We start from the raw sequence: 19,333 nt of genomic DNA, 5'->3' as shown, positions 1-19,333 counted from the left end.
TGCAAAACATGTTATGTACCTAATTTCATTTGATGCCCAAAATCAATTGAAAACAAAGTTAGGGCACTTACAAAAGGAGAATTATTTTGTGGGGTCAAGGGCAAAGTTTGGTTAGGAAGCATACAAAGAAAAACCAGTCAGAGTGACAAAAGATGACAGGATCAACAAGGGGGAGTACTCTATTCAGTTTTAGTGATTATAATTATATAGCATACATACAAAAAGAAAACCGGAGCATACTCAGATAGTGTAATGTTTGTGTGTTTAGGGCTTTATGGAACTAGCAGTTCAATGAAAAGCAGACAAAAGAACAGAATGAGAATGCAGAGAAGTTGAACAATGATAGTAATTACAAAATAGGCTCTATATTTGAACTTGTAGCCTGGTATTATTTAAGCATTTTAAAATCAAACATGCTAGACCTCATCCTGCTACCTTTTGAATAAAAATCTGAAGATTGAGACTGCCGATTTTTTTTTTAATTTAATATCAGAAGATGTTGGAAAATCATAAACAATATTCCTTCCACAGCCACTAGAATGTCCAAAGGTTCCTTCTAAATCATCCCAAAACCTAGAATCTAGTCAATGAGGCATGAAAAGCACCCTGGAATTCTTGCGCATCATTACTCACTTAAGCTATACATGCACATACCTTTGCATGAACTAACAGTAGAGTACTCAGCAAGAAGAACTGGCATTTTCATTGGCACTAAAAATGAGGATAAGTTACACTTATTATCATCCTCTTCCTTTGGTGACTTCATCTTGGAATAGAAATGACCCTGGGTTCTTGAAGGCTACATCAGCAAAATCGAAGCTTTGACATGGTCTGCCATTTTGGAGAGCCTTTTAAGTTTATTCCTAGCAACAAAAAAAGTCTGCTTTCGAGCGTACAGACGTTGAAGAGGCACATCAGCATTATTCGACACATTTGGTGATGAATCCTTTGGACAATGGCAATGAAACAAAGAAATATATGAAAAATCCCCATGGGTGGCCCCTTTCTGCTTCTATAATGATAGTGTCAGAGTGGTGAGAAAAGAGACAGAGTGTCCTAAGAATCACACAGTTCAATAACTAACACTAAAAAATGCAACCGACACTAAGCGACTCAATCAACACTAAACACTTCAGTAAACATGCTTTTAAAATGTTGAGTGTCCAAATAATTATTGTGACTCTAAAAGTGAGGCCCTTGTCCAGTAAGCAATAACTAGCCATCATAACTAAGATTTCAGGATTGGGGAGAGAGGAGGGAGGATCTGTTAAATTGAATGGGGGAGGGGGAAATTGCATCTTTATTTTCATTTACCTCTCTCTGAAATTTATCATTTCCTTCAATTGTGAATTTTTCAAAAACATTATTCTGAGAAGCAGTCTCAGGGCAGCTAGGTGGCGCAGTGGATAGAGGACCGGCCCTGAAGTCAGGAGGACCTGAGTTCAAATCAGGCCTCAGACCAAACACTTGACACACTTACTAGCTGTGTGACCCTAGGCAAGTCACTTAACCCCAATTGCCTAAAAAAAAAAAAAAAGAAGAAGAAGAAGAAGCAGTCTATAGGTCTCACTAGACCACCAAAGGGATTTATAGCAGAAAAATGATTAAGGACCCCTAATCCAGACATTTTTATGAATGAAATCAGAAACCAGGTAAATATACCCAAAGGGCAATGGAGAGGTATATGGTTGACAATTGTAGGCTACAGTATATTAATAGAAAAGTTAATTGCACAAGAAAAGCAACACAAGGGATATTACCAGAGTGACATAAGACTGAAAGGAAAGATGGAATGGTCAGGTAGTCAGAGTTAGAAGTAACCAATACGATGTCCCAGTCCCACACCCACTTATACTAGGCTACTATCGAGCTAATTTCAATAATTCTAAAGGAAGTCCCCAGCATATTGGGTGAAACCCTGGTGAGGATTTATGAGAGGACATAAACAAGAGTCACACAGGATGAGGAGCAGGTGGGTTATGGCCTGTACCTTTGAAGGGAGGACTGAATCTATGACATCACAGATCTGTTGAATTATCCATAATCACCAGAGAATTGTAGGATGTACAATTGCTGGAAAAGAAATCTGTGATCCATTCCCTTATTTTATATATGAGGAAACTGAGGTCAGGGGGACAAGGTCTTAGATGAGGTGCCCTAAATCATGAAAAGTAATAAGACCCAAATACTGAGGGCTTATTAGTCATTTGTGATGAAACAAGTTAAAAATTCCATTTTTCTTACTTTTCAGGTCAGTATATCATTTCAGAGTGCCAGGAATTTGGAAGTGAATAAACCAGTGTTCTTTTGGTGTCAAAATCTTTAAGGCAAGGAAATGGAACAATCAGCATCTGAAGGAAAAAAATAGAATATTCTCAGGTGATCAGTGTTGGGAAAGCAGAATTTCAATGAGTTGGTTGCCATTTTGAAGCTGAGAAAGGTTTCAAGTCAGAGTCTTAAGGGAAAGTCAGTTGAGATTAGAACTGGAGAATTCATATAGCAGCTGGGCTCTGCAACTCAGAAAACTAGCTTCTAAAATGCTGAGTTGTAAAGCAGGACTCATACAGGGACAGGATAAGGGGTTAAATGAAGGGCAGAGAGTGAAACAGTTTAATGGTCAAGGTAGAAATATGCCATAGGAGGATTTGCTTATTTATTTTTGCTCTGAATGTTATATGCCATTTATTTATTAATGATTTCATTTAGTGTTTTATGAAACCTTTTATAGTTAATGAAAGGTTATTTTTGCTAAGCTTTCTAATATTCTACATGCCATTTATCAGAGTTCATAAACCTGTGCAGACATGGGCTCTTCTTCCTTATGTTGGCAACTGAAAGCCACAAGCTAAGACGACAGTTAAGTGACATTTTATAACTTGTAACTACTAAATAATGCAACTTTCAAAGGCGTTTCTCACTGAGGCTATTGATATTGTTACGGTAGCTTTAAAAACCAGATTGGAAGCAAGAGATTCATTTTCTTGTGTGGGTTTGGAAGCAATTCCAAAAGGCAAACAATGAAACTGCATTATAGAATAATGATCCGCCCTCCTAGAGCCCCTACTTTGAAAGTTAAGCCACTCATTAAGATGCACAATTCTAGGATGTTTATTTTTTTAGTCTTGTTTTATACTTGCATCTTATTTTGAATGAATGAAAAACCAATTATTAAGCAAGTTTTTGTTGTTGCTGAATTGTGTCTGACACTTCATGACCCCATCTGGATTTTTCTTGGCAAAGATACTGCAGTGGTTTGCCATTTCCTTGTGTAGCTCATTTTACAGATGAGGAAACTAAGGCAAACAGGGTTAAGTGATTTGCTAAGGTTCGCACAGTTATTAAGTGTCTGAGGCCAAATTTGGATTCCGATCTTCCTGACCCCTAAAGCCCAGTGCTCCACCTAGCTGCCCCCATTAGCCATGCTTACAGAGTGTTGAGCACTGTGCTAGGTGCTAAGAAGACAACTACAAAGATCAGATAGCCTTTGCCCTCAAGGAATTAACAAGATAATAAGGGAAATCAACAATGCAGAGCCCTGTGTTGGGCATCTATTAAAAAGCATCTCTAATAATTTCTTCCTCAGTTATGGCTGCTGGGACTGGTGTGGAAGCTGGAGTGGTTTTTGGAAGGACATTGCTGCTCCCAAAGCTCCTGGGCTCAGAGTCCTATGATGCATCCATCAGGGTCTGAAAAAAAATAATAATAATAATGGTCATGGTGGTGGTGCTGCTTGTTTGATACGCCTAGCATATGCTACTTTTTGTCTCTTCCTCTGGGTGCCTTGCTGCTTTGGGGACAGACCCAAGATTTTAGGAGATCTCATTTTAAAGGTAGGTTTGTGTAGCCTAAAATTCTACAAGGGAAGTAAGTTCAGGAATAAAATTTTGACAATTCAATGAGAAAGAAAAAAAGGAGTTATCTAGATGGGCTCAAATGAATATGTAAGGAACTCTCTTAGATCTAGAAATACTTCTACCAGTTCTATCCCCCCAAGGAGATTAAAGAAAGTGGGAAAGGACTTACATGTAAAAAATATATACATTACAGCTTTTTTTTTATAGTAGCAAAGAACTGGAAATTAAAGAAGGGTCAACCAACTGAGGAATATGATATATGAATGTAATGCAATACTGTTGTACCGTAAGAAAAGACAAAAGGAACCATTTCATAGATACCTGGGAAGACTTTCATGAAATGACATAGAATCAAGTGAACAGAATCAGGAGGAATATTTATACAACATTGTAAATACAAACAATTTTGAACTCCTTAAGAACTCTGATCAATGCAGTGACCAGCCATGATTCTAGAGGACCAATGACGCAAGATACTACCCATCTCCTGACTCAGGATGCAGAATGAGGCATATATTTTTAGACATTGCCAACTTGGGCATCTGTTTTGCTTGATTATGTATATTTATTATAGGATTTTATAATAGGAGGTGGGGAAGGAGGGAGAGAAAATAAATTTTTGTTAATTAAGAAAGAGAAATGAAGGTAATATAAAAATAAAAACAATTAAAAAAAAAGAAAGGAAAGGTTTGCAAGGAACTCATTGACCAATTTAGATTTTTAAAAGACATGTACTATATAACCTATATCAAATTTCTTACCATTTTAAGGGGGCGAGAAGGGTGAAATTTTAGGACTCAAATTTTTTTAAATGAATGTTAAAAATTGTCTTTACATTTAATTGGAAAAAATAAAATACCATTTATTAAAAAATAAAATAAAAGACACGTACATAAGATGGAAATAAGTACAACTAACTTAGAGTGAATAAGAACAAGTGGCATGATACTATAAGAATGTCTGGAATATCAAATCCCAGATGGAATGGAAACTTACGATGAATGCTAAGGACAACAAAAATGCCCTTTAGATATATTGGGGACAATAGAAAGATTTTTTTTAAAAAAAGGATAATTGGATTACTGATAGGATAAGGTAATGATAATGGCTGACCAGAGAAATAGCAGAACTATTCAACACCTCTTTTTGTTGTCATGTAAGAAGAGGGAGGAGACTTGCTTTACTTGGCTCTGGGGGCAAGAGATGCTAGCAGCAGATAGAAGTTGCAAAGTAGAGAATTCAGCTGAATGTAAGGAGGAAAATCCCTAACCACGAAAAATGCCTCCAAGTGGAATGGTAGCTAGTCTTGGTAGATAGTGAATTTCTTATCACCAGAGTTTTTTGAGCAGAGATTAAATGACTTTTGTTGGGGTACTCTAAAACTGGGGTACAAGTTGGATTAGATAATTCCTGAGTTTCCTTCCAACTATGTGATTGTATCATTCTGTAATTTTATAAATTTGGAATATAAGCATATATTTAAGCTATGTTCTATTGCAGTGAGAATACCTTTGTTAAATTTCTTATTTTTGCCGTGAATTTACTTTTTAAAAAATTCCATACTAATTAAACTTCATCTTAATTTTGCATATGAGGCCTGGCCTCAAAGCCAGGAAGATCTGAGTTCAAGTCCCTTCTGAGATATTTTGGCTGTTTAACCTTGGGCAAATCATTCAATCCCTCAATGCTCTAGGCAGTTCTAAGACCATAAGTTGCAGAGAAGGTGTTTGTTTACCTTTATTGGTAAAGAAGATTTTCTCACCTGAGACTTCCCTACATCAAGGAAATCGTAGGTCCAGGCTCTATCCTTATTAATTGACACAACTTTCACTACCACAGAAACTGATGATCTGCTCTATACCTCATAATCTTTTGGCATGAGGATCCTTGCAAATAAGAAAAAAAATTCTTACTTTAAGCGCTGATGTTTAAAAAGTTTGAGAGACACAGTTTCTGGGTAATGGATCATTTATTAATAATGCTATTATTTTATTAATAAAAAGAATGGTCATTTGGCCATCCCTCTTTGACCAAAGAGGACTCTTGGCAGTGGGCTCACAGTTTGCATGCCTTTGGAAGAGTGAGTATTCCTGAGGATGGCAGTCAACTCTGATTAGTTAACAATTAATGAGACAATTAATATTACAATGAGAGGTGGACCCACTCCAGGGATGGGTTGGGGGAATGCAACTTTGATTATGTCATTTACTTCTAAATTGCTCAGTCTAGGGCAATCTAATCAAATAATTAATCCCCACCCAAACCTGAGTAGGACACAATGGGCAGTAATTCCCAACATAAGATGGTCTCGGTGGGGTAAATTCTTGGCAGAGGTCAGTAATGTCCTTCAAAGGCTGGGCTTTGAAGAAGGAATTGAGGACTTTAGAAATGCTCTCTCCAAATCATTGGTTATTAATAGTCATTTCTCTTGAACCAAATGAATAACAATGGTAACTAGAAACCAAACCCAGGCATTTTTTAATGGGCCAGGTAGAAACATGAGAAGAATTTTAAGGATAAAAACAAAAGTCAAGGAAGAGAGTGAAGAGCGACCATGAGCAAGCCAAGCGCCACAAACAGGTCATGTAGGCAAAATCATAAAGAGCATTGTGAAAGGATCCAGAGGATTTCTAAAAATAAGCAAAGATCATTAAGTGACATTAGAGAAATATGCACGACAGAGACCTTCTGTGATTTATTAGTAAGCAATTGCTGGGATGTCTTTGTCTAGTGTTCTTCTGAGGTTCCATCTGTGTGTTTTATCTTCCTGAGGGCAGAGGCCAATGTTTGCTTTGTTTCCTTCCCTACAAAGGGCAGGGGTTTCTCTATAAATATAGTTGACTCATCAACATTTTTCTGTGAAGGAGAATGTCAAAGAATAATAAAAGCATTAAAAGACAGCTGCTTTTGCAATCAAAAACTATTATGGAAATTATAATTAATGAAGTTTTCCAATGAATGAAAATGATCAAATAAAGAAGGTAAACATGGTTATATATATAAAATTGTTATGTGTAAAACAAACCCCTTGATATTTTTTAGTCGTAAGTGTACATAAATTTGAACTGTTCTTTCTAGAGCAGAGTTTCTTGCTTGGTTCTATTTTGGGCTAAGCTTCTAGACAATTCCCCTCTTTTTCTCTATCAGTATACTCAGACTCTCCTCATTTCTTCCTATCAGAGTTCTCAGCCCCTCAATGTTCTGGTCGGTTAGTTGTGTCTGAAATCCTGAAACCACAATGCAGTAGAACTTTATTTCCTGGAATATATCTTTTTCTGGGAGCCCAGTATTCAGTGTCATGTTTCAAGGACAGTGTGCTTGCTGACTTAGCTTGAGATGACTTCCATTAAGATGCTATCACCTCTGTCTGTACAAGGGTATATTTATTCTAACATCAGAGCTGCCCACTACAAACCAGGTCCCAATATGACATTAACTGATATGTGTTTATAACCCTTCACCTTCCTCACAAAGTGTGGGCAATAGGTTTTAAGAACTCTTCAACTCCTGACGTCGGGAAGTTCACAGTTCTAATTATTTTCATCTAACTGTTATCAGGGTGTCTAAAAGACTATAATTTTATAGTTTTAATTTTTTTCTCTATTAAGAAAAGGAATAAAAATTCTAAATATTTAAAATATAAATATTTCTGTCTATGGGGAGAAAAACCTTTTACTATGATTCTTTTGGGTTGTACATATCAAGTGGCATGGAATAGTTAGTTGCACTTGTTTTGGAGAGAAAACGGTACTAGATACACGTGATAAAAGTGTGGGCTGTAGGATTGAAATGAGCTAAGCCTCTTGTTTACTGTTCTGCACTCCTAGATGACTAAGAATGGTACCGTGGAATCCGAAGAAGCCAGCACTCTTACATTAGATGACATTTCAGATGATGATATTGATTTAGACAACACAGAGGTAGACGAATACTTCTTCCTGCAACCCCTGCCAACAAAGAAACGAAGGGCGCTGCTTCGAGCCTCCGGAGTGAAAAAGATTGATGTGGAAGAAAAACATGAGCTGCGGGCCATCCGCCTATCAAGAGAGGATTGTGGCTGTGACTGTAGAGTATTCTGTGATCCGGAAACTTGTACTTGCAGCCTTGCGGGCATCAAGTGCCAGGTAAAGATCTGTGCAACAGGGATTTGGAAGTAAAGAGATTAGAAACCCACCACTAAACAGGCTTATATCGTGTGTAACAAATTGCCAAATGTAGAAGGGACTGGCACCAATAGACACCCAAGGGCAGGGACTCGGGTGTGAAGGTGATAGATGAGATTAATTGAAAGGCAAACATAATAACCGTGGACACCTAGGAAACATATTTATATGGAATGTGGCTCTAAATGTGCAATATGACATGTGGAAAAGTTTGGAGTACAGTTGCTACTTGGCAGGTATTTATGCATAGGCTGAATTATAATTTATAGCACCTAAGAATTTCTCTTGGCATCTAAACAGGTAGCCTGAGAGAAGATAATGGCAATCCCAATCCTTTAAGTTTCTAAAAAACATGAGACAGCATGGTGTAGGGAATACAGGGTTAGCTAGACTTGGGCTGGAATTCTGCCTCAGATACCTCCTAGCAATGACCTAGACAAGTTGTTTAACCTGTGTGGGCCTCCATTTCCTCATCTGTAAAATAAGAGTGCTTACCTATGATCTTTTAAGCTTCTGATTCTGCTATTAATGTGTCTGGTTGCCTAACCTTCCACGTAGTATGCAAGTGATATTTAATTAAAGCCAGTGAATTTAATGGAAGGAATACTGGACTAGGGGTCAACAAACCTGAATTTTGATTCAATCTCTGTTATTATGTATATGACCTAGAATTTGGTCCTTTCATTGTTAAAAAAAAAAAAAAGAACATTGGACTAGATGCCATCCAGCTCTGTCCCTCTCTGTTACTTTCTGTGACTATTTAACTCTTAATTTCCCAAGGAGCCTTGCCTTCCCCAATAAGGAAGCTTACCCCTGCAATAATGTGAGGGTAGTTGCTGTACTCTGAGCCTGTTTCCCTACTTAATCAATAAAAGATGACCCTTAATGCTGCCTGAGGAGTAGAGAGAAGGAGAAATGCAGATGGGGGGGTAGGGGGAAATGGGCAATGTAAACAGATTTACTGGTAGAAGTTATTTTGTTTTTTGCTGTAGCAGAATGACAGCATAGGAACTGGTTGCCCTTCTTTTCTCCCAAAAGAACTAAAAAAGTCTCCCACTGCCATGGCTCCTATCCCCTTATCCCACCACAAGTGAAGTAATGACAACCAGGGCCACATGTCCTCATTTCTTCTGCTCTCTGGAAAGCTGATGTGAAATATGGAACCTTATTAATAAATATCCACTGAGTTCCTGGGCCCCAATTTACTCATCTGTGAAATAGGGGCATTAGATTAACTGGCCTGTGAAGACCCTTGCAGCTTTAGGTCTATGATCAGTGACATGGAGAAACAAGAAAAAAATTAAAAAGAGGAGCTATACAACCATATGAAGTCTTAGACCTTGAAGAGTTGAACTGTGTCATTTGATGTTTGAGCACTTAACAGTATACTGATGACTGTCCAAAAACCTTGGGGAGTTAATAAAGTTGAAAAATCCTTGGCTTTGAGAAGCTTTGCAATGTAATATAAGGGTCAAATGGTAGAGAGAGAAAACAAAAACAAAGAAATATATGGGATGGGAACATGAATATACACAACCACAAGTAGAACTATGTAGATACACACAAGGGCTGAGGATGTAGAAATGGAAGAAGAAAACCAAGGGAAGATTATTGGAGTGAATGGCATCAAGTGGTGTTAATCTGGAGTGTTTCTTGAGTCAAGATACAGAGGAAGGGAAAAAGAGAGGCGTATGTACCAAACAAGGGGGCTGGCATGTTACGATGAGTCAGAAGAGTGAGAAAGACTGTACTGCGGGAGGGGGGAAGAGCACTTAGAGAAAGGATGGGAAGCAGTGAGGATGTAGGAAGGATGGTATGGAAACATTAGAAGCAAAGTAGGTACCTGTTGTTTGGGATCTGGTTAACCAAGCTGATAGATATTTAATGGAACGTTATAAGAAATTACAAAAAGGAAGAAAAACAATGCAAAATGGAATAAGCAGAATCAGAGGAACAATACACAGGACTACAATAATGTAAATGGAAAAAATACTGAAAAGGAAGACAAATGCTGAGTCTTGACCTTGATTCCAAAGAACGGATGATGGAACATATTTTTATCTCCTCTAAGCAGAAATTAACTATTCCTAAGATTGTAAGTAGTTTTCATTTTAGAGAAAGCCATGAATTTGGAAGTAATTGCTATTAAAATAAAAAAACTGATTTCATTCACTTTTTAAAAATTGAGTTCTAGTTTGCTAATCACCTGCTAATCATTTAAATTCCCTGAATCAAGACTCCCGCTCAGTCATTGAAAAGACCCAAGGAGTTGTTGTTTTACTTGTCATGTTTTCATAATATGTTCTCTGTCTCTGTCTCTGTCTCTCTCTCTCTCTCTCTCTCTCTCTCTCTGTCTCTCTCTCTCTCTCTCTTTCTCTCTCTTCTTAAGGTGGATCGGATGTCTTTCCCATGTGGTTGCACTAAAGAGGGATGTAGTAATACAGCAGGTAGGATTGAATTTAATCCTATCCGAGTCCGGACTCACTTTTTGCACACAATAATGAAACTCGAACTGGAGAAAAACCGAGAGCAGCAAATTCCCACGTTGAATGGCTGCCACAGTGAGATAAATGCTCACACTAGTTCTATGAGCCCTTCTGGCCACCCTGTGGAATATTCTATTGCAGAGAATTTTGAGATTGAAACAGAACCCCAAACAACAGTGATGCATTTGCAGTCTGCAGAGGAGTTAGATTGCCAGGGGGAAGATGAAGAAGAGGAGGAAGACGGGAGTAGCTTTTGTAGTGGAGTTACAGATTCCAGCACACAAAGCCTAGCACCAAGTGAATCAGATGAAGAGGAAGAGGAGGAAGAAGAAGAGGAGGAAGATGAGGAAGATGAGAAAGGAGATCATTTTGTGGAAGGTCTGGGCACCCATGCCGAAGTTGTGCCTCTTCCCTCAGTTCTCTGCTACTCCGACGGCACTACAGTACATGAAAGCCACTCTAAAAATGCCTCTTTTTACACTAGCTCCTCAACTTTATATTACCAAATAGACAACCATGCCCCAGGCGCCACGAATCAAATTCCTGAGAACTATTCTGAAAGAGATACTGTTAAAAATGGTACCCTTTCTCTGGTGCCTTACAGCATAACATCAGAGCAGTTTGTTGACTATGCCCGACAAACAGAAGAGAGCTATGGTAGCTCCCATTACCCATCTGCAAACCCCTCTGTAATAGTCTGCTGCTCTTCGTCAGAAAATGATAGCCATGTGCCATGTACTAGCTTATATCCTGAACACAGGCCAAACCACCCGCAGGTGGAATTTCACTCTTATTTGAAAGGTCCCTCGCCTGAGAGATATGTTTCTGCTTTGAATGGCGACAGTCACATAGTTGAGCATCCTGCTGAAAATTCCTTAAGCCTCTCGGAAAAGAGCAGATTGCACGAAGAATGCATCAAGTCATCCGTGATTGAGACCGTCCCTGTGTAGTAGGTTAAGTTGTCCCAAAACCACCTTCCTATATTTAAATGCACTGTAATTTAATTGGATTTCCTAGACTCAGCATTGTTTTAAACTGTGGACCAAGAAAACTTGGACTGTGGTTAACGTTCCAGATGCTTTTGTGTCTTCTTTCTAGCTTTTGGGACAGTGGCATTGCACAAATACAAGTTCATACAAGGATTTTGAAATAAATCAGACGTTTTTGATAAAAAAAAAAAGCTAAATTTAAAAATGCATATTTCAGTCACTGACCCGTCAAACTCTGTGATACCTGCCAACCTGTATAGATCAAAGCTCCAAGTTTTTTGATTATCGGGCCTGTGCAAGATTACTAACTAATAACTTGGAAATGATCAGATTTAGAGTCCTAATTTGCAATCTATCTGAAGTTGATGGTGACTTTTTAATGTAAAAGTAATTATTGTAAGAAAAAGATTTAATTGTTCATATGTATTTTATTTATGGTAGTTTAGCAGATCATGTTTTGATGGAAATTAATGTATGTTCATTTAAACTTAAGAGCCACACCAGAGCATGCCCACATGGATTGCATCTAGCATTCCATCTGCATTTTTATGAACATTACTAATACGATCTGCAGATACTTTCTTAAAGGTGAACTAGGCCTATTTTTGCTATTTTGAACAAATAAATGAATCTATTTGTGCAGGTCCATACACAATTTTCTCTAAAGGTAAGGGTTAGGACAATCCTCCTGCTAGGGTCTGGATCAGTGCCTTCCCACAATTAGTTCCAGGGAAGGAGGTAAAAGGAATCGCCATTTTAGAAACAAAAACAATAAAAATGGCACTGTCTTTGTTCTTAGCTTGTCTAGTAGCACCTTTGAGCCCTGTGCCCCCACGTGGAAATGCACTTTAGTGCCCTTGGCAGTACCTGCTAAGGTGTAGGGACTGTGAAAATTTTAGGGGGTTAGGGGCTGGGGTAGAAAGCTGTAATTATCATGGGGTTTATATGATACAGTAGTCTTAAAATAATATTTTTTGTGAAAGAACAAATAAAGGTTTTCCTCAACCAGTTTGAGAATCTAAATCAGAGGTCAATAAGAGCGGAGTTATAATGCTGTCAGGTTATAAGAAGCATGAAATGGACATGGATGGAGCAAGCAGACTTTTTTTCTATAAAAAGACCAATCTTTGCAAACTAGATGTATAGAGAGATTTCAATTTTGTAATTAACAGTTTGACTAGGGGCCATCACCCAAATATTCAACTAGGCCTTAAGTTTCTGAAGCATTATGAATTTCTCTTGCCTGGAACAATTAGCAGGAAAATCCAGAATGCATTATTTGCATTCTCATTACCTCATGTTCCCTTAACTTATTAAAGGAACAGACACATGGAATCTAAAACATGCACTCCTGGCCTTTAGATTATCTGTACTTGGTTTGCTGGAGAAGGATTTCTAGGATCACATTTTTTCTGTAAATTGACTTAGGTAACTAAATAGCGTGCACTACCTTTCTTTCAATGCAATATGACACTTCACCTGTTTCAGTATTTTGTCCTATTGATATGAAGTATCATATGTTGTATGTCAGTTTAAAATGTAGATTTGCCTTGCTGTTCAATGACTGCATTGCTTCTTAATTTTTATGTCTTTCAGACTTAGGTGTTTAAGGATATGGATTTAAGCATATTGTAGAATTTCGACTGTAGATTTCATTCAGTAGCTCTCAAATATGCTTGAATTTCAATGAAAAACCCTTGCTAAAACTTGGTAGGGAAGGGAAGGATTAGGCAATTTGTTCACTTGGCAGCTAGTTCTTTGATAATCAAATTATTTCTCCCTCTTCCCCCCTCATTGCACATACCCTGGCCTAAACAGGTAGGCATTTCTCTCACTGTCAAAGGACCTCTGGATTTCTTTCCCAGACAGGGAAGTCATGTGGGCTAGTAATATCTCTTTAATAATCAACCGAAACCATTAGACTTCCTACTTTTATGATGTCCATTAAATATATTTGGTGAAGTTTCAGTTCATAGTGACTGATACCTTTGTTTTCTCTCTATTGTAAGAATCTAAAGAGTGCAGATCCCAGGAGAAAATGAAAAGGGTCCCTCAAAGCCAAGGGTCCCTCAAAACTCAGTATAGAAAAGAAGCATATTTAATGTATTTGTGGGATCGTTGAATACACTTTTTAATCTCAAAAAAAAAATCTTGAAATATCCACAGTACAGCAACCTAGGACTTGTCTTTTGAAAGATCCATAGAGGAGATCTGTGATCTGTGACAGGGTTGAATGACAAAAGAAGGTTTGGCTTCTCACCTGAGAGCTATTTATAGGACCATTTGATTTATGAGAGTTAACTTTCTGAGGCAGCAACCACATCTGATGATTTTACCCTCATCAAGGATATGGCTTCTTCTATCTTTGAGCTTTGCTTCCAGAGTGATCCCTAACCCAGCAGCTGCTTATTCTCATAGGTAATCAGGGGAGAGAATGCAGTGACCTTGCATATAGGCAAGAGAATGATCCCTTCCTATTCTCCAACAGATTTTCCATATTTTCACTGTCCATCCTCACTCTACTCCATATCCTTTCCTAAAAACAAACAAATCCAACAACATAGACTAGCAGCTTCCTGACACTTTCTTCCTTTTCCTCCCTCAAAGGGTGTACCAGGTGTCAGATATATGACTAGTAATATGCAGAGGCATACTTTCCCTTTAAATTCTAATTGGTCTGAAAAACAGAGTAATTTTTTTATATGGATTCATATTTTTGGAAATGATCAAAGATATGTATATATGTAGAGAGAGATGGTTATATATACAGATATACATGCATATATCTATAAATGACATACAGATACATATGCATATATATTTATACATATACATATGCATATATATAAACAAACATGCATGTATATCTGTACATAATATTCTCTCTATATATGTATGTGTGTGTATCATTGGTTCTATTTCTGTGTCACTCTTTTTCTGAGTAAAATTAATAGAGCACAAAATTCCCACTGCCTTTTCCCACCATCAGTAATTCTTTTATTCAACAATAACTGCCCGCATGCCAAGAAAGTTAACTACTTCTTCAGAAATTTAAAAAGGGGGGATGGGGTCAAGAAGGAGCCAGCCAATTGGGATATATTTGTAAGATCCTTAGTCCTGAGACTCAATAACCTGACCAGCACCTGTTGTATTGCCTCTACAACTATTGTTCAGTCTTTTTCGGTCATATCCTACTCTTCCTACTGAACCAAATTATAGTCCCCTTTGCCACAGAGTCTTTTAGTCATTCAACCCATTGGAAAAGTTTCTCCAGACCTTATTTTACTTCCAACCCTGTGCCTTTTACGTCTCAGTCACTATTGAGACTGAATTGATTTGCAAGTCAAGTGGTTGAAGCAACTTTGTATTTGGTGGTTCCCAGGGAAGGAAAATATTATTGTCCTGTTTTATTTTTTCTTCATTTTATCTCTTGACCATTGAGATATAAGTAAAATCAGTCTATCTCCTATATCCTGTTAGATAAGTAAGAAACCAGTCATTTTATCTTGGTTAAAGAAACCACCTCTTCCCTGCAGACTAGCCACAGATAGGAGGAAAGTACCTGAAATAGAAAGTCCCCACTACCAAATGTGACCCAAGAATCCTTGCCTGTATTTTAAAGTATCACTGTTCATTAGAACATACATAAATCAAGAGATGAAGAAATTGTGTTTAGTTATTGAGCTGTTAAAATAATCTACCTTCAATACCATACCTGGGCCCAATTCCAGTTTGTCAGTCAACAAGCATTTATTAAATGTTTACTAGGTGTCAGGAATTGTCCTCAAAATTGGAGGTACAAAGAAAGGCCACAATAAAAAGTCCCTCCCTATCTTCAAGGAACATCCAAGATATATACAGAATATATGGAGGATAATCTGAAAGGGGAAGTAGAGCATTAACAGCTAAGGGTGGAGGAGGAAGTCTATTTCAGATGAATTTTGAAGGAAATCAGAGGACAAAAAGTCCTCTTCGTTCAGAGCTTCAGGTTTTGAAGGGACACACCCTTTGCTTTTATGTTTTGTTGTTGTTCAGTTGTTTTAGTCCTGTCCAACTCTTTGTGATCCCATTTGGGGTTTTCTTGGCAGAGATACTGGAGTGGTTTGCCATTTCCTTCTGCAACTCATTTTACAGATGAGGAAACTGAGGCAAACAGGGTTAAATGACTTGCCCAGGGTCACACAGCTAGTAAAAGTCTAAGGCCAGATTTGAACTCACAAATGACTCCAGGCCCTGCATTCTATCCACTGTGCCACCTAACTACCCTTTTCTTATGTTTTAAAGAGATGAAAATATTAAATCTGACCTGGAAGACTAAGGATGTCTTCTATACAATTTACTACCTGGTGTTGCTATCTAGTATTAAATGTTGAGAAGATTTGCACAGTTTGTTTCTGGGGGAAATTTGAGGTAGAAAAATGCCATGAGGTTTATCGTACAGGTTTTTTTTTCATTATAGCATTATCATTTTAATAATTTTTTGAAATGTGTTCTAATGAACATTTTCCTTAAATTCTATGCATATCCTAAATCTAGGGTACAAGTACAGAGAATCACCCTTCTCCTCTCCCTTTGGGGGAAGTTTCTTGAATCAAATCTGGCCTCATAGAGAAGGCTTAGAACAGGTGAAATGAAAACCCATAAAGGAAGAAGAAGCTATTTATACCAGGCTGTTACTTTAATGTTAGATCTATATGTGATACTAAATACAGACAAACCTCTACTAAACTGTCACAAATGGACGCTGAGTCACACATGGCAAAAACCAAGGAAAAGTTCCAGGAAATGTCAGAAACAGCTTACAACACTTTTAAAACATGTTGCTTATATAGAGCTCACTAAAGGTTAACAAAACCCTTGTTGTTTTGCACTCTCCCCTTTGGCACCTACAGAAAGGTGCATTAACCGGTGGCAGAAGGCACATCTGCAGGGACTGTAACCCCTGAAGCCTACCTTTTATGAATTACAGAAAAGCTTCCCTCAATCCACTGGGAATGCTTGTGTCTCCTAAAAACAGCATTATGCTACTGGCAACCTAAGATGTCTAATGGTCAGGGTGTTCTTAATCATTGGACTGTTTTATTGACCCTAGAAGCAATTCTAATCTTAAATAAGTTGTAGGCATCAAGAACTCATGCTGGGAATGCTTTCTAGGCACTTGGAATGGATCTAAAGGCTGTATTTTTTTTTTTTTGGTGAGGCAATTGGGGTTATGTGACTTGCCCAAAGTCACACAGCTAGTAAGTGTTATATGTCTGAGACCAAATTTGAACTCAGGTCCTCCTGACTTCCAGGGCCAGTGCTCTATCCACTGCACCACCAAGCTGCCCCTAAAGACCGTATTCTTAATCAGTCCCAAGAAAAGCCTGGACCCCTGGAAATTCTATTACAATTCTACAAGATTCTTTTTTTTTTTTTTTGCAAGGATAGACGTTGTAAATCCCACATTCCAAATCATCCAGTTGTTTGCAAACAAAATGGCTACTCTGGTCAGATGCTTTTTTTTTTTTACATTGAAAGGGGTTTAATTGGTTTTACTGAGCAGGAAAAACAATGTTAGAAATTTGAAAAAAAACTATTAAAATTAGTAAAACAGTGCCTTGGGTGAAGAAAAAAATATCTTGCCCAGCTGTAATCTATTAAGAGTCATAAAAAGAGCTTGGCAAAGGCGTGGTGGGCTTGACTCTTGTTCTGCACCTTAAAGCCAGGTCATGAAGGACTGAAACCAATATGCAGAAGTGGTTCATTAAAAAGGCTGATATCAGAATCACAGAATGTTAGAGATAGAAGGATTCTCGGGGTTCATCTAGTCCAATTACTCAGAACCTGGAGTTTCACATCTGCTTTTGAGAAACCATCTCCTTTATTTCCTGCTAGTCACAAATCATTTGATGATCAATTTTAAAACATCAGAAAGATTATGACCCGGTGTTTAAATGGTTATTGAATGGCTAGTGAGGTTAAACATATTAGCATGTGGAAATTTTTTAGAGTGTTTCCTTCACATTTTGCCTACTGATTCTCCAACACTTTGTGTAGAGACACAAAGTTTTGTAGAGACACCCAAGTAATTGGCAATTGTGATGAATGTAAATATTTTTCTCAATAGGCTGTGCTCAAGGATTCCATGTGGCCTGGGTTTTATTTAGTGTTAGGCACCCTTTCACTGGTCTAAACTTCTGTTTGTGTGAGCAAATACTTAACTGTTCTTTTGCTGGTTTTTTTTTCCACTCTGAGAGTAAAGAGGCCTTATTGGGCAGAATCATAGAGGGCAAGAAGGTGCGTGCCTCAAAACAGGGTCCAAATCACGGGCAAGTTTGAATTTCTTTGCTGTTGGGAGGGGGGAGATACAGATTAGAAAATCTAGACTATGAGGCAATTAAAAGAGCTTAAGTCACTTTTGATTACTCATTTTACTAGTGGCAACTAAAGGTCACCAACAACTACAGGGTAATTATTTTTATTAGGTAGTTTAAACTTCCTTGTAATTCAATAAAACACATATTTTGTGGGATCATTTTCTTTCATCTCCAGTAAAAATGCTGGTGGAAATAAAGAGGCAAATGAATGGTAATTAAATTCATATTTGATATTCAGTGTACTAATTATATAATTCCTTTCTTCAATCACTTTATCCTTGTGATGATAGGGTAGTTAGTGAGATAGCAAATATTTAAGGGTGGATGTGAGGCTTTTAAAATAATTTAAGAATCAAAAGTGAATTAGAAGAAACCAAGAGAACATAGATTTGTGATGGATATAGGCTGAGAGTTGATTTTGGTTGTATGTAATTAATTCTAATTTGAGAAGAGATTCTTTGTTGGGTCTCTTTTTCCCCCCTTTTCCTTTCTTTGGATTCCTCCCAATCTGCTTATCTGGCCTGGGATTATCTGGAATTATTTATTAATGAGTGTACAGAAGAAAACTGGTAATCACTTGGCCAATTTAGAAAATTTGGGTTATACTGCATCACCCAGTAAGACAGCAGGCCACCTTGTCAGCCTTGTGGAATTTTAAAGCAGGAAAGGACCTTTAAAGATTTAGTTCAAACCCCTCAGTTTACTGATGAGGAAACTGAAGTTCACAGGGGTTAAATGACTTGTCCATTGCCATAAAGCTAATTACTGTCAGATGCAGTATCCAGAACTAGTTTTCTTTGCAAATCCCCTGACTTCCCCCCCTAAACCGGGTTTCCTCCATATTGCTGGAGCCATTCAAAGGAAGGACCTTACTATCTTTGGTCTTGTATGTACCATTCACGGTGTCAGGTTTTAGAGCTTGGTAACCCAGGTTTGAATCTTTGAGTTCTACCTTGGTTAAATCTCTTCACTACTCTGAGCCTGTTTCCTCATTTGCTAAATGAGGATAATAATACTTGAACTACCACCTACCTCATGGGGGGGTGCTGAGGAAAATGTTTTGCGAACTTTAAATTGCTATATAAATTGTTATTATTTACCATCACTACTATCACCCTTTGCCTTTGTTTAGTGGCACTGGCTCTTTTCCATCCTAGCCTGCAAATTTTGCCCATGTAGCCATCAATAAAGATACTGAATCTTTTAGAACAAAAATTCGGTGTAACACTGTCCTTTGGGTTTAAGTCCCACTCACAGCCCTGGTTTTTTGGTTGCTTTTTATTTCCACATAGAAAAAATGAGGAGAAAATATGCAAGTATAACCAAAAACTACATTTTCCTTAAAGGGGAAAAAAACCTTGTATCATTAGATGTGAGAAATTAATTGCCTGATTTAAGACAAGAACAGTTTAAGCTTCAGTAACCAAGCAGATATGTCTGCGTCTTGTTCGTAGAGGGGTTGCTGGTGGCAAACTTGGTATT

The 19,333-nt window shown here is 37.8% G+C and overlaps 1 protein-coding gene across 2 annotated transcripts in view; it reads left to right on the top strand.

The window, feature by feature from the left end:
* The window catches only part of CSRNP3 (cysteine and serine rich nuclear protein 3), a 143,622-nt gene extending 130,662 nt beyond the window's left edge, over positions 1 to 12,960 (top strand). For both annotated transcript variants that reach the window (XM_020990862.2, XM_020990861.2), the window contains exons 4-5: positions 7,682 to 7,978; positions 10,407 to 12,960. In XM_020990862.2, coding sequence (XP_020846521.1) covers positions 7,682 to 7,978; positions 10,407 to 11,453 — 1,344 coding nt within the window. In that variant the 3' untranslated portion in view covers positions 11,454 to 12,960. The remainder of the gene's footprint in view (positions 1 to 7,681; positions 7,979 to 10,406) is intronic.
* Positions 12,961 to 19,333: the final 6,373 nt, after the last annotated feature.

This window comes from Phascolarctos cinereus, unplaced genomic scaffold (genome assembly GCF_003287225.1).
Source record: "Phascolarctos cinereus isolate Bilbo 61053 unplaced genomic scaffold, phaCin_HiC Scaffold_726;HRSCAF=1367, whole genome shotgun sequence".
Taxonomy (NCBI): Eukaryota; Metazoa; Chordata; class Mammalia; order Diprotodontia; family Phascolarctidae; genus Phascolarctos; species Phascolarctos cinereus.
The sequence above is the reverse complement of the archived record's forward strand: the minus strand, read 5'-3'. Positions and strand labels throughout refer to the sequence as shown.